The following is a 13,652-nucleotide window of genomic DNA, read 5'->3' on the forward strand; positions in this document are numbered from 1 at the left end:
AATACTATCATAATATATGACTTATATATTTTTTAATTATGGAGAATTAAAGTTATTGACCGTTAAAGTTCTGCATTGACAAACGTGATAAAAGAAACAGGTTAAGTAAAAAAGAACATAGGAAGTATTAAATATAGAAAATTCTAGACTTTTGTTATTTCATTCCTCCTTTTAATATCTGATTAATTAATTGATAAAATTGTAAAATTAATTACGTATGACGATAAGAAGGTAAATAAATATTTTAAGACGTATAATAGTTCATGCACTATTTATAAGAGTAATCTCTCACTTTTTATAAGATATGGGATTATATTTTTCATTTTATTTTCTTTTAATGCACTTCACTTATGTAAAAAAAACACAAACAAATACTATAAAATGAGAAAGAGAGAGTAACACCTATAAAATGAGACAGAGAGAGTAACACCTGAAGATTTAAAACTACTTGTAGAAGATAATTACAAAAGTACAATACTTGATTTACAAGGAAAAGAAAAAATTCTATACAAACACGTCTTTCCTGTTGATGATGCTATTATTACCCATTGGAAATTGGAACCACTTACCTATCTGCACAAACGAAAATGACCGAGTAGTGAGTAATTACTGCAAAGTGCAAACTCATTAAATCCATCATCATTCATCTCAAGCAAAACGCCTAAACCTTGAGCTTAAGCTTCACGTGCGGCCAATAGTTTATTGGCGTTGACACATCTACAAAAAGTCAACTCCCCCAGGCACACGTTAGTGCTGGTTCAAATTATTCCACATAGTTGCACACTCCCTGCGGGCAAACCCCACCCGGCGCTCCGCCAAGTCGTAAACCACCTCAAAACCTTGCTGTTGATAGTTTCCGAGCGTAGCGCCGGGCCCACTCTCCTCCTCCTCCTCCTCTCCAGCATCCATCATCATCAAGCATCCCACCTTTTTACCCTTTTTATTCTTCTTTTCATCGCCACCATCCATAAACTCGTGAAAGTAATTTTTCTTGGGGAGCACCACACTCGAATTCCTCCCGAAATGCAACGTCAACGACGGAATCACTACCCCCAACCCCAAGCTCCCTTTCCCACCATGCATATAAAAGCAGGGCCTCAATCCTGTCATGGATTCTGTTTGCGTTGCCCGCTTTAACACCTTTCCTGCTCGCCGTTCCAATTCTGCTGCCACCGCCTTGTACAGCTTGCTTGGCAACATGGTGTACGTGGTCCCACTATCCACCACAACTCCCCCGTTTCCCTGTATGTCTACTCTCCTCAAATTCTCCGGTGCTTCAATCCGTCGACTTCCAACAGATATTGCCTCCAATCCAACAGAGTAGAAGTAAGGATGTTTGGGGTTTTCCAACATGGGAGTGTAGACATATTGATCAATTTCAGTCTCCTTGTATTTGCCGAGAATGAGGGGACTTGGGTGTCTGAGTTTGGTGGAGTCAAAGGAGTGAGAAACCAAACAATAAGAAAATTGGTTACCCAAGTCAGGGGATAAGTTAGCTAATTGGGCTGGAAGAGACAGAGAGCCTCTGCCAAAACCAGCAACTCCGATGGGTTCACCTAGAGTAGAGTGAGCACAACCAAAGGTAAAATTCTTTAAATTCAAGGGCTTATTATTTGAGGTGGAAGGCATAAGTATATTCTCACTGTGTAACTCAGCAATCAAGCTACCGTCTCCATAAGCGTAGTAGAAAGAGGGGCAACTGTACTTCGAACAGTCGGATATTTCGATTTCATCAAGAGGACACTTTGAGATGGCACACAGGTTAGAGGAGGAGAGGGAGGAGTGAGCGGAAGAACAAGCAGGAGACTTGCAGGAGAGGAGAGAGGATTTGGAGACGTTGAGAGGGGAAAGGGAGCCAGGGGGGTACTTGCCTTCACAGAGGATGCATTCAAAGGGAGAACAAGGGAACCAAACCATATCACTTCCAGTGTCCATATAAACAGAGAGGGTTTGGGATTTGAGGGTGAAGGTAAGCGTATAATCGCTTCCGGGAGTGAGAGGAAGAGATACTTGTTGGTGGTGGTTTCTGTTTTTGTTTGTATGGCGACGGTGTCGAGCAGCTGAGATGGTGGCGGTAGACTTCAAGAGGTGGTGGGCAGATGAGAATTGGGTTTTGGAGAGTGAGTGGGTTAAAGGGAGTAATTGTTGGGATGTTACTGAGACCGTTGAAAGAGATAGGAAGAGAGCAAAGCATGCAAAGAGGAGTTTAGAGGAAGCCATAGACATAAACATGGTGACTCTGTTTTCTTGAGAAAATGAGGAGAGAAAGAAAGAAGATAGGGGTTTTGAATTTGAGTAAGCGGAGATATAAAGAAAGCAGAGGATGGGGTAAGGTAAGGAGGAAGTTTCTGGTAAAATTGAAGGGTTACAGCTATACACTTCAGTACTAGTCCACTCCACTCGACTCGGTAGATATTTCGGGTATCAAGAGAAGGCAAAACTTTAGAACTATGAATTGTGTGAATTGTCTAAAATGTTACAAAGGAAACATTCCGTATATGTTGAACTAGACAGGAGCCAAAAGATATTAGACAAGAGCAGTGGGGTATTAATGTATTACAGTCTTGTTGCTTTTTTATTTTTGATGCTGTTGGTTTTAATTTATTAAGAAGGTGGTAATTGTGTTCAAGATAAGGATAGTTTTAGTTATCTCCATCTAATACGAAGTCTGCTAATACTAATACAAAAAGTCGGCTATTGTAATAGGAAGTGGAGTACTTGTTATTTACTTCCTCCGTTCTTTATTACTTGACCCGCTTTGACTTTTACACTATTCACCACCCCTCCTTTGACCGTCTTTTTTGAATAATATATAAGGAATAATATATTTATGTATGATCTTTTTGGATTCGTCTCAATAAGTACTATCATAATATATAACTCTTATAATTTTTCTTTTTGGAGAATTTAAGTTATTGATCGTTAAAGTTATGCATTGGCAAGTGTGATAAAAGAAACTGGTCAAGTAAAAAAGAACCGATATTGATTAGACCAAACCTTGATGGTTGCATTTCAACAAATTCCAAATTAAAATCAATCAAGCCTCTCATTAGTAACTAACTAAAACCAATAATCGTAAAAAGTTTAGTTAGATACATTATCTACTTGTTTGTACACCCATGAGTATCTCTTCTTATTTTGATAAATGTTTTTCATTTTATCATCAAATGAAGAGCAAAAACTAACCTTAGGTGAGTTGGGTGTACGTTACACCCGGGTGTATACTCCCTTCGTGTTTTAATAAGTGTTCAGTTTAACCAATACATAATTTTAGACAAATTAATTGACTTATATAAAATAAGAGATAAGTGGAGTAGTTGAGTATTAAAAATTGTAAAAGAAAGATAGTAGAGTTAATAGTTTATTAAAAAGTAATGAATGTTAGGATAAAGATATATTAAAAAAGTAGTACTCCGTAGTTGGTTAGAATATGGACCATAAAAAGAGAGATAATATTTTTACATAGCTTTTTGCCAAAAAAAAAAGTGTAACACTTATTAAAACAGAGGGAGTATAACAAATTCTATTATCTAACACTAGTAATAATAATAATAATAATAATAATAATAATAATAATAATAATAATAATAATAATAATAATAATAATAATAAAAGGGGAAAAGGGGGAAGAAAAAACAAAAGCCAGCTTTGCTGCATATTGCATGGCTCCAAAATCTAAATAAGTAAATACTCCGTAGTTAACACACACAAAGAAAAGGGCGCACGGGCATGTCAGGGTGCAACACATAAGCCGACGTCGAAATTCTTAGTTACAGTCCAAATTACTATAGTCGATGGTGCCATTTTGGTGCTAGCTTTTTTTTATATATTTTTATTTTGAAAAAAACAAAGATACAATTACAACAGTTGAACTTGCTTTTGGCATGCTATGCATTTTAAATTAAATTTTTTTTAAAAAGGAGAAAAAGACAGATTAAAATGAAGGATGAGGGCCGACGAATATAAAATATACTCGTATTCCGTATAAAATAGAAGGTGTTGTTGGCCTCTGTTGGCACTTCCACGACCACCTACCCACCCAAACAAATTTTTTTTTTTTTTTAAAAAACTCAATTATTTGAACCCTTTCTTCTCAATCACCAATCACCTATGATTATTCAAGCCTAACTTGCTTACTTTCTCCGGGCCTCTACAAATATGCTTGGTATTAAATACTCGTGACAAAAAGGCATCAATGCTGAAATAAATAGCCTAGGTATTGATTTGTTATCATCATCAGGTTAAGGTCTTAGACTCATCATTCATCTACAACTTACAGTACAAATGGCTTTACGAGGACCAGACCCTACACCCTCTACAATTAACAATAATTTACCTGCAACCATAGTTATCTATCTCTACTTATTCATTCAACTACTATCCCCACTGCTCATACACCTTAATACAGTACTGCTTATTCAACTAATTTACTTGTCGCAACCAATCATCACCACTATATTCATATAAATAATCTATTTAACGAACATAATAACAATAATTCATCTTTGTCCACAATCGTAGTCTGTTCAACCTCCATCTTTCAATTTTCAAGGAACTGCCTGTAACTACAACCTTATTACTTGCTACCCAGATATAGCAGCAGATTACAACTTCATACTGCATAACTACCATACCACACTAGTACATCACACACCTATTCAACCACCACCCAACTTTCCCTATTGCCATTTGCCAATTCCACATCTAACGTACAGAACGACAACACTCCAACAGCTAACCTACGAAATGACGAAACTACTTGTTTAGTAGATCAATCAATTATAAAATAATGGTGGTCATAAGTGCAAATACTACTTGTAGCTATTTGCTCTACCCTTCATCCGACTGTATTATGAAAATTGTGACAAAAACTATTACTGCTGTGAACATTACAAGAAAAATCCAGCTGTATTTGATGTTTGACAATTATGCAGCCAGTTTCAATAATTCCACTGAAAGGGAGTGGTTCCAGAATTTTGACGGCCGTAGATAGTACGGTGGGGAATACTCTAAAGCTGCCAAAATCACTATAAATACATCACCACATATTGACTTTCTATGTCTAAAATTAGTAAAATCAAAAGGCCTTCTCTACTCATCCTGTCACACTAATATTAATTCTATTAAATAATTAGCCTAACTATACATTCAGCATCTTATCCCTTACACAATCATCCAAGTTCTAAATCCAACCACCTAAATCTGGATGTATTAAAAAAATGCTTATGCAAAAAGAGACGCATACTAAAGCAGTAATGCTTCAAGGGCCAAAACAGGGGATGCCTGTTGGATTATTCAACAAACACTTCAAAGCAGGGATAATGATGATTAAAGGGTTCTATATACAAACTTTAAGACTGAGAGCAACAGGGTTTCTTGGCCTATACATGGGAATATGGGATAGATGACTGCCTAATAAATGTAAAGTGAACAGCTAATTTCACAATAAGAACATCATTTCTATAGAAATCAGCTGTAAATGTGATTCTCCAATTATTATGTTGCATCCCAATTCAAAACATAAATGAAAATTTTGATGGATATGGATAAGAATAAGGCAATCTACAAAATATAGTAGAAAAATGCATAAAACCATTTTCTATCCAAGTCAATACTTCTCATCAGTGAGATCAGTCTGTCACTTCCAAAGAGTTTGAAAGGTAAGCAAAAACACTACTCATAAATCTTTTGTCTTTTTTCCTTTTAATTTTCTTCAAGATAAAAAAAGGTATATCTATATAAGCACAAACATTAAACTTGCAATTATCTTAAGTGGGCCACAACCAGTTCTTTAAAGAACAATTTAAGAGATAAGAAGAGGCAAAGAACCCATCAAAAAAGAATGGGCAAAGAGAGGGTACTACATGTATCGGATTAATGGCCCAGCAAGAAAAACAAAAAGAGATGGACCATGCTCATAAGCTGACTTGACAGTGGATATCATCCAACAAAAATTAAGGAAGCTTAAATGTTACTTGGTGAATTTTTTTTTCTCACCCTAGCTTATGATACTGCAGACATAGATGCAGTATAATGTAAAATGAAATTTATGCAGAATAAAGCGTATAGATCATACATCAGTTTTAGATGAACATGTACACTCAGGGTTAAAAAGAAGTAAATACCTAATCTTTAAGTAAGTTATTGAAAATAAGTCAATAGCCATGAGATAAATTGTAGGTTCAAGTCTAACTTCCATTAATTTTGGGAATATTGCTTGTTAAAAGGAGAAACCTTGGAAATTCCAACCGCTCCTGAAATTTTGGATAACCAGATAATCATTTTGACTCAAACCCGATATTACTAAAAGCTAAAAGGTCAAAATTGAAATAAGCTAAAAAGAAAAAAGGCGGGTAAAACCAGAAACTTTCTATATAATTCTTGTTTATTAAAGGTAAGTCTGCAGTTAAGACCACATTAACGGATAAAAAGATGATTATTCATGTTAATATTATTACAAGATATTACAAAAGCCTTGTTTCAATTAGTTTAACTAGAATTAAAGGTGGCAGTACATTAGAGATGATGAAAACCCTGAAGACCCTGATCAAGAAGAGTCCACTACAAAAATTTGCTAGTGCATTACTCAATGTCACATTTTTCTACCTCGATTAATTGGCCCAAACATGGCATGAATTAGGTAAGGCTAAGCCAAATATTCAAATTAGATACCTACCCAAATTTAGTCATATCAGACTAATTTGATCACCTGTAGAGCCTTACAAAGTGTTTAGTGAATTTGAAAAAAAAAAATTAAATAAAAACAATATTCTGCCTACTTTTGCTCAAAAAACTTGAATATCCATACGAGGACTACCACAAAGTCTTAAAAGTTATTGAATATTTAATCTAAACCCCATTCACTCAATCTCTTAATATTTTTATATCTATTACTCATATTAGTTTACTACTGCAACGAGCAAGTGGTGCCTCCATAAACACTGAAAAAGACTTGTCTCACATTTGAGCATGAAACAGCAAAGGATGTATCTCATTGGAAATCCCAACCTTGGATACTGAGAATGTTATTACATTAAATTAGCCATTCCTGTTACACAGTGAAAAGTACCCTGACAACAGCCACCAGATTCAAACTGACTACAGTCACAAATCCTAGAATATTTGGCATTTTAATATCCTCCCTAACTGATAGTCTCATCAAGAGGGGATCAATGTTCAAATTCACCACGACACTATCAGATGAATGGGGCCTCTAACCACGTATTTCGTCTGTGTTAGTAGATGTAGAGTAATGGACATATGCATATATCAGTATCAGTAACTGTATCCAACATTATATCCTGCTTGCTTATAGAACGCATGGCTCAGGTAGCAAACAAAAATCCAATATGTGTTTGCATCCTAAGGGCATTTGGTTAACAAGAATGAAAGGGATTTTCAAAGATCTGTAAAAGATTTTTTCTGCTATCAACTCTAATACTGATTATGGCTATCAACTATTATTAAAAATAAAACCCAATACTCCATAGTCGTGGATTACACAATTATCATCCCCTAAACCACTGCAACCAGAAAACAAGAACAGAGCCAGAGATGAACCAACCAGCCAATTAACAGGTCAACAGAATTCCCATTAATATAGCATATGTGCAATCAACAGAAGTTTTACGGAAATCTGTACATCATTGTAACAATGACAATTTTGGATAATATAGACATATTAGGCACACAAAGATACACTTTTTACACAGCAGCAACTGACAGCAAGAGATTAACACAAAAGGTTGCACAAGACAGAGCACCATATAGTATGTACACACATCTGGAAGTGACAACAAAAAAATCTTTAGTACCTTGGATAAGTTAAATCTTTAACTTCTTGAAACAATAAAAGCTACTATCGAATCCTGCAAAAGAAAATGCACATTATCTTACACATTTGGTAAAGCAATTTGTATTAATACGAGACCAAACAGAGTGAGAAGGAAACTACAAATACCTCTGACCAACATTTCAACCACCCCTCTACAAAATAGAATACCGTGCTGAGCATCAGAGCATTAATTTCAGTGAATAAAGGCTAACCATATCTAAATAACTTGTATCCCAGATAAGAAAAAAGTTATAGGGATAGGGCAAGTAGCCCTATGCCCCTACTAGAGGCATGAAATATTATCTTAAGTCATACATAATAAGAAGTAAGACAAAATGCACTGTCGCAAATTTAGCTGCTAAACCATATTTTTTCCCTTATATTCTAAATTTTTTTCTAGTGATGTTCTAAACTATGTTACATGGATTCGGGAACGGGTGTCGAACATGGACACATGTCCAAGTGTTCGATCCGGCAAGTTCCAAATTTTTAGGACATGGAGACTCTATTCTATTTTTGGCCACAGATACAGGGACACGTCAATAATCACTTAAATTTATATAAATAAATTATATATAACAAAAGCTTTAAATTTTTCATTACAGCCACCCCTATTTTTTTTTTTAATTTTAATTATTTCCTAGGTAATTTCTCCTAATGAATGGCAGTCTTCGTCTCTCCATCTTCTCTGTATCAATGATGGTCTTCGAACAAGATGTGTTTTTTCTTTCATATTTCTCCTCTTTTTTCCTCTCCACTCTTAATGGAAGTGTCCGAGTGCACTGTGAAGGGTCGAACACGTGTCCCGAGTACGTGTACGTGTCGTGTCGACACAGACATTTCGCGATTTTAGCCATGTCCGATTAACATAGGATCTAAATTTTTTATGTAAACCCAATTCCTTTGAACCTCCCCAAACCAATTATTCTAGAAAGCCACGCCGACTTAGCCCATAACAAGGCCAAATAAGTTACTGGTCCCACAACAAATCCGAAGCCAAAGAAACTCATCAAATGGCTAGAGAGTTTCAATCCAACCATACACCAAGAAAATTACCCCGAAAGTAGTGTTGATAATACTTCCTCCATTCCCCAAAAATTGCAGCATGAGGATGGGACACAAATTTTAAGAAGGAAAGAGATAGAGAGGAATAAAGATGGGACCCATATGATGAGGAGAGAGATAGAGGAATAAAGATAGGGACCCGTGATGAGCAAAGAGAAAGAGAGAAAACATCTACAAATAAGGAAGTGTTGCAATATTTGTGAACCTTCCTAAAATGATAATTGTTGCAATATTTGTGAAACTTCCTAAAATGGTAATTGTTGCAATTAGAACTTCCTAAAATTGGTAATTATTGCAATATTTGTAGAATGGAGGAAGTAAGAATCTTCTCCTAAAGTGAAAACCTGCAATCTCTCATATAAACCAAACAACCTCTGCCAAAGGTAACTTTCCACTTCAAAGTGTACTTATCATGTGAACAGCACCCACATTCAGCAGAACAAAGGAAGCAGATATCTGGTAAATAACCTAACCCAGTCGTTGCATTTAAAAGACACCCTTGCTTTCTAAATGAAGCATGCTACTGGAAAAGCTAGAAACCAAAGGGGTTAATATATATTTGAGAAATTATTTGCAAGAATAAGTGCCTGTTGATAGTGCACCTAACTAGAAATTCAATTCCTCTAGTAGAGAAGTGACTCCGCTAACTCCCTATCATGTTGTGATCTCCAAAACCGTATAATCTCAAGCACTATCACCATAAAAAAATTAAAGAGTAAAGACCAGCAACATGCAGGTTATTGAGAGTAGACATATGGTATATTAGAAAGAATCAGGCACTAAAAGGTTGCTCTCATCTCCAAACATCTTTCCAAAGACAAATACGACACCATCCCATACTTTGAACCTCACTGAATAGGTGAATAAAAAAGACTAATGAAACAAACCTTCAAGGACAACCAAGTTTCACTCTAAGAGCCCCTTGTGCAACCAACCCAATATCGTGCATATATATGCTTCTAAAAACTAGATGCCAAAGGGACTGAGAATCAGAAGGAAAACGCCACTACCATTTCCACAAGTGCAACATATTTTGACATCACTTTCCAAAGCCAAGACCTCCTGCGGTCAACACTACAAATCCCAACTCATATGACAATCTTTCCTTATATTGGTTGCCCCACACTGCAAAAATACTCCTTATCATTCTCTCCATTCACTTGCAACAGAAATCAGAATTTGATCAGGGAGAGATAATAGAGATGGATACTAGAAAAGCATGATTGAGCCAAACTTCCCCCTCCCCCCCCCCCCCAACCATAAAGGGAAAAAAAAAATAAAAAAAATAAAAAAAAGGCTATCTTCCACCAATCAAGCTGGCTAAATATCCTCAAAATAACTGTTTCCCAAAATATTTTCAAATGTGGGTAATCTCCAAAAGGCAAAGCCAAGTTCATTCTCGACTTGGCATCCAACAAAAGCTGCATACAGCCCGGGCACAATATGCTTGAGCCTATTATATTACATTTAGAAAAATTTAAGCCTAAAACCACCTCATATATCTATATCACAGTAAGAATTCTAATTAGCCCGCCATACAAAAAAAAAAGTGTAGTCCACAAATTGCAAATAGGAAACATGCAACTCTTCTCTCCCAGCTTTTGACCTTTGATTTTTTCCTCAACCACAACCTTATTCGACATGCTCCCTAGATTGAGTGACTAGCATTCCTTGAAGCTCTTATCAAGAGGTTTGGGGCTATAAAATACATTAGCCATTCAACATTACCAAATCCCCACCAAAACAGACACAGACTGATCTTCGCTTTCATCCATAATTGAAAGTGCAAAAACATGCGATTTAGCAAGACTTGCATATACTTATAAGGCCTGCCTTGCAAAGATCAACCAAAGATGAAAGGCTAGTCCTGCAAAGAGGTAGGGAACCATTTATACATGATATATCATATTGAGTCAAAAATGAAGTATTTTTCCACTGTGAGGCATGTATCGAGGGATTCACACATTCAAATATTTAACCTATAAATGCCTAAACCAATCTAAAGGAAGACCATAACATCACTGGGCACTGGCTACTCCTTCTGATGCAGAGGCAGATCATCTTGATTTCTCTAGATCACAATAGCTGAAAATTTTCTCTGGCAACAAGTCCGAAACAAAATTATCTTAGGTTAAAATCACTGTCAAGTGCCGGTATCTAAACAATGACACTAATGACCAACAAATACATTATTGCTTTTAACAGAATACAAGTGTTAAGTTCACTCATTGAGTCAGAGTGTCAGACATACGAAAACAAAATTTAATAATAATGCTTGATCACCCTTAATCAAGTGCTCTCAAAGAAAACTGTGCCTTTTTTGCAGTGTACAAAGGACTGACTGAGAGGTTTAGAGTGATAGAGCACTATACCATATTTTATTACCACAGCACTGCAGTAGTGACAGAACCAAGGCAATTAACTAAGTTATTTTATTTTTTAATGTATTAATAGTAGACCAACTTCAAGAAAAATTCCAAAAAAAAACACAAATTAAAGCTATGGCTTAGATAATCTTCTGTCTAATTGCATTTTCAATGTACCACAGCTTAACATTCCCCAAATAAACATGGAGATCTAACCTACACGAGCAAAAATTAGTTAGATGTTTGCAAAACCACATGATGCTACAATCTGCTCACTTGAATAGCTTAAAAAGTTCCATATCATATTCCCTCAAAAGTCTAAAGAGTCCATAAAGCACACGATGTGGACCATGTGCTGCATAATTCATTGAAGTTCAGCAGCTACAAACTGCACTTTATAAATTAAAATTACCCCGGGGTCTCTAGATTATAATGCAGTGAGGATTGAAAGGTACACGTATACCTATATTTGGGAAAACTGTGAGGGCTTAAGTTTCTCCAAGAGGGTCTCTGCTTGAATGAATCCACCAAGTGGTCCCAATGATGAGTATTTAATAAATTTCCAGCTGCAAAAAAAAAAAAAATAATAATAATAAAATTTAAAAAAACGATACATTACCAATTTACAGTGGAAAAAAACGACAGAAACCAGACACAACTATAAAAAGTTATAGAAAAATAGAAAGGAAATTCTACCATGGTATAAAAGGAAGCGCCAGGCAATGAAGGTGCAGATGGTCAACACTATTAAACGGGGGTTGGTGAAAGCCAAATCTGCCACATGAAGCAAGGACCAAAATAACAATACTAGTGAGGGGCATAAAAAAGAAGAGATGCAGCAAAAAGCCAGAGTAGCAAATGGGAAGCAATACCTATGCTCATTAGACTGAGCGGCATCTTGTTGTAACAGCGATTTACCAACATTAAGCATGTGAGTCACTGGAGATAACAAGATCCTATATTAAAATTGTGATTGAATTCAAAAATGGGAACTGAAGATGAGTGGCATTACCCAATGTATAGTGTTGTTGTCCTCTTTGAAGGTTTTTCACTGTTGGGATGTGCTCAATAGGGATGACCAAGTAATGTCTGCGAAATTTTGGTAACAAAACAGTATCATATGAAATGTACATTGTATAACAGATGCCAAAACCCTAGCAAACTCTAATCTCAGAAGATAATCCTGCGAAATTTTGGTAACAAACAGTATCATATGAAATGTACATTGCATAACAGATGCCAAAAGCCTAGCAAACTCTAATCTCAGAAGATAATCCTGCGAAATTTTGGTAACAAACAGTATCATATGAAATGTACATTGTATAACAGATGCCAAAACCCTAGCAAACTCTAATCTCAAAAGATAATCTTGCAAACAATGTAATGTGTTGTAAAAAAAAAAAATTCAAATGCAAGTGGCTAATTAGATAGCACGAAAGGAATAATCAAAGACGCACCGGAAGGCGGAGGGGTTGATGTCCTGAAAAGCGACGACAAGTTCATCCTGCAAAATCAAATCCAAATTAAAAGAATCGGCGAATTTTGAAAATAAATAGGGGATAGGAGAAAACCTGGTAAAGCAGGCGTGTAGTGGTAGGAATCCGAGCAATTTGGCAAAAGATGCACGCCGATGCCGACATCCCTCGCCGACGTTGACCTCTCTTCGCACTTCTCTCGCGCTTGTCTCCTTGGTGGTGAGCCGGGTGACAAATGACACCTAACCTAACAATTACCGAGTATAGAATTAAAAAAAATATATATATATTAAAACAAAGGAAAATTATTCCTTTTTTTTTTTTTTTTTTTTTGCATCACTTTCCTTCTTAGGGTGTATTTTTTTTAAATGTATCACTTTTATATTTGGTAATTTTATACGGAGTACTGTACTTTGTCATTTCTTTCTTTTACTTTAAACCTCACTTAACTTATTTTATCATTTCTCTCTTCCATGGTACTTAATAAAATAATAAAAATATTTATCCTCTCTCACATGCTTTTTTTTTTCATGATCCTCATCTTACTTTTACTATAATAATTTACTCACTCACTCACAATATTATATTACTCTCCTAAAACTTTGTGCAAACCAAAGTGATGCAAATAAAAATTAAAAAAAACGAAGGGAGTACTTTGTTTCCAAAGGATTTGAAATATTTGAATAAACCATTTATTTAAGTTGTTGAAATTGGTAACCAGGTTCTAGTTTTAAGGATCGTTTGGTTGGAGTTTTTGAAATTGACTGGAATGGATTTAAAGTCCATTTCATCCATTTTGTTGTTTGGTAAGGCAAATTTAGTTATGGAATCTCATAACAAGTGGTTCTAATTCCACCCCATTCCCTATAATCTCATACCCACCTTGCCCCCTAAGATTCACCATCCATTCCT

General features: G+C 35.7%; 2 protein-coding genes across 5 annotated transcripts; both read right to left on the reverse strand.

Moving 5' to 3' along the window:
• Positions 1–396: 396 nt before the first annotated feature.
• Positions 397–2,776, reverse strand: LOC110712863 (probable aspartyl protease At4g16563). The gene has a single exon (XM_021891310.1). It carries the CDS (start codon positions 2,230–2,232, stop codon positions 748–750), a length of 1,485 nt encoding a protein of 494 aa, XP_021747002.1. The 5' UTR covers positions 2,233–2,776; the 3' UTR covers positions 397–747.
• Positions 2,777–6,008: 3,232 nt separating this feature from the next.
• LOC110712864 (bifunctional adenosine 5'-phosphosulfate phosphorylase/adenylylsulfatase HINT4-like) lies at positions 6,009–12,993 on the reverse strand. Of its 4 annotated transcripts, XR_002509715.1 has the most exons (8): positions 12,837–12,993; positions 12,723–12,769; positions 12,278–12,354; positions 12,138–12,204; positions 11,962–12,039; positions 11,729–11,831; positions 7,815–7,868; positions 6,009–6,254 (listed from the first exon to the last, which is right to left on the reverse strand). XR_002509715.1 is itself a non-coding variant. In XM_021891313.1 (7 exons), exons 1-6 carry the CDS (start codon positions 12,903–12,905, stop codon positions 11,729–11,731), a joined length of 441 nt encoding a protein of 146 aa, XP_021747005.1. In that variant the 5' UTR covers positions 12,906–12,993; the 3' UTR covers positions 7,442–7,783. The 4 variants fall into 4 exon arrangements, 3 of the variants coding, with proteins under 3 accessions (XP_021747005.1, XP_021747003.1, XP_021747004.1); XM_021891313.1 differs by lacking the exons at positions 6,009–6,254; positions 7,815–7,868 and adding an exon at positions 7,442–7,783; XM_021891311.1 differs by lacking the exon at positions 6,009–6,254 and having other exon boundaries at positions 7,442–7,868.
• Between the last annotated feature and the right edge of the window lie 659 nt (positions 12,994–13,652).

Source organism: Chenopodium quinoa, unplaced genomic scaffold, assembly GCF_001683475.1.
Source record: "Chenopodium quinoa cultivar QQ74 unplaced genomic scaffold, ASM168347v1, whole genome shotgun sequence".
NCBI classification, from domain to species: domain Eukaryota; kingdom Viridiplantae; phylum Streptophyta; class Magnoliopsida; order Caryophyllales; family Amaranthaceae; genus Chenopodium; species Chenopodium quinoa.

Excerpts from the sequence above, each read along its gene's own strand:
- LOC110712863 (XM_021891310.1), bottom strand. The coding sequence starts at position 2,232 with ATGTTTATGTCTATGGCTTCCTCTAAACTCCTCTTTGCATGCTTTGCT.
- LOC110712864 (XM_021891313.1), bottom strand. The coding sequence starts at position 12,905 with ATGTCGGCATCGGCGTGCATCTTTTGCCAAATTGCTCGGATTCCTACC. Across the intron at positions 12,040-12,137 it reads GCTCAGTCTAATGAGCATAG|ATTTGGCTTTCACCAACCCC; the intron begins GTATTGCTTCCC and ends TTCATGTGGCAG. Across the intron at positions 11,832-11,961 it reads GCGCTTCCTTTTATACCATG|CTGGAAATTTATTAAATACT; the intron begins GTAGAATTTCCT and ends TTTTTTTTGCAG.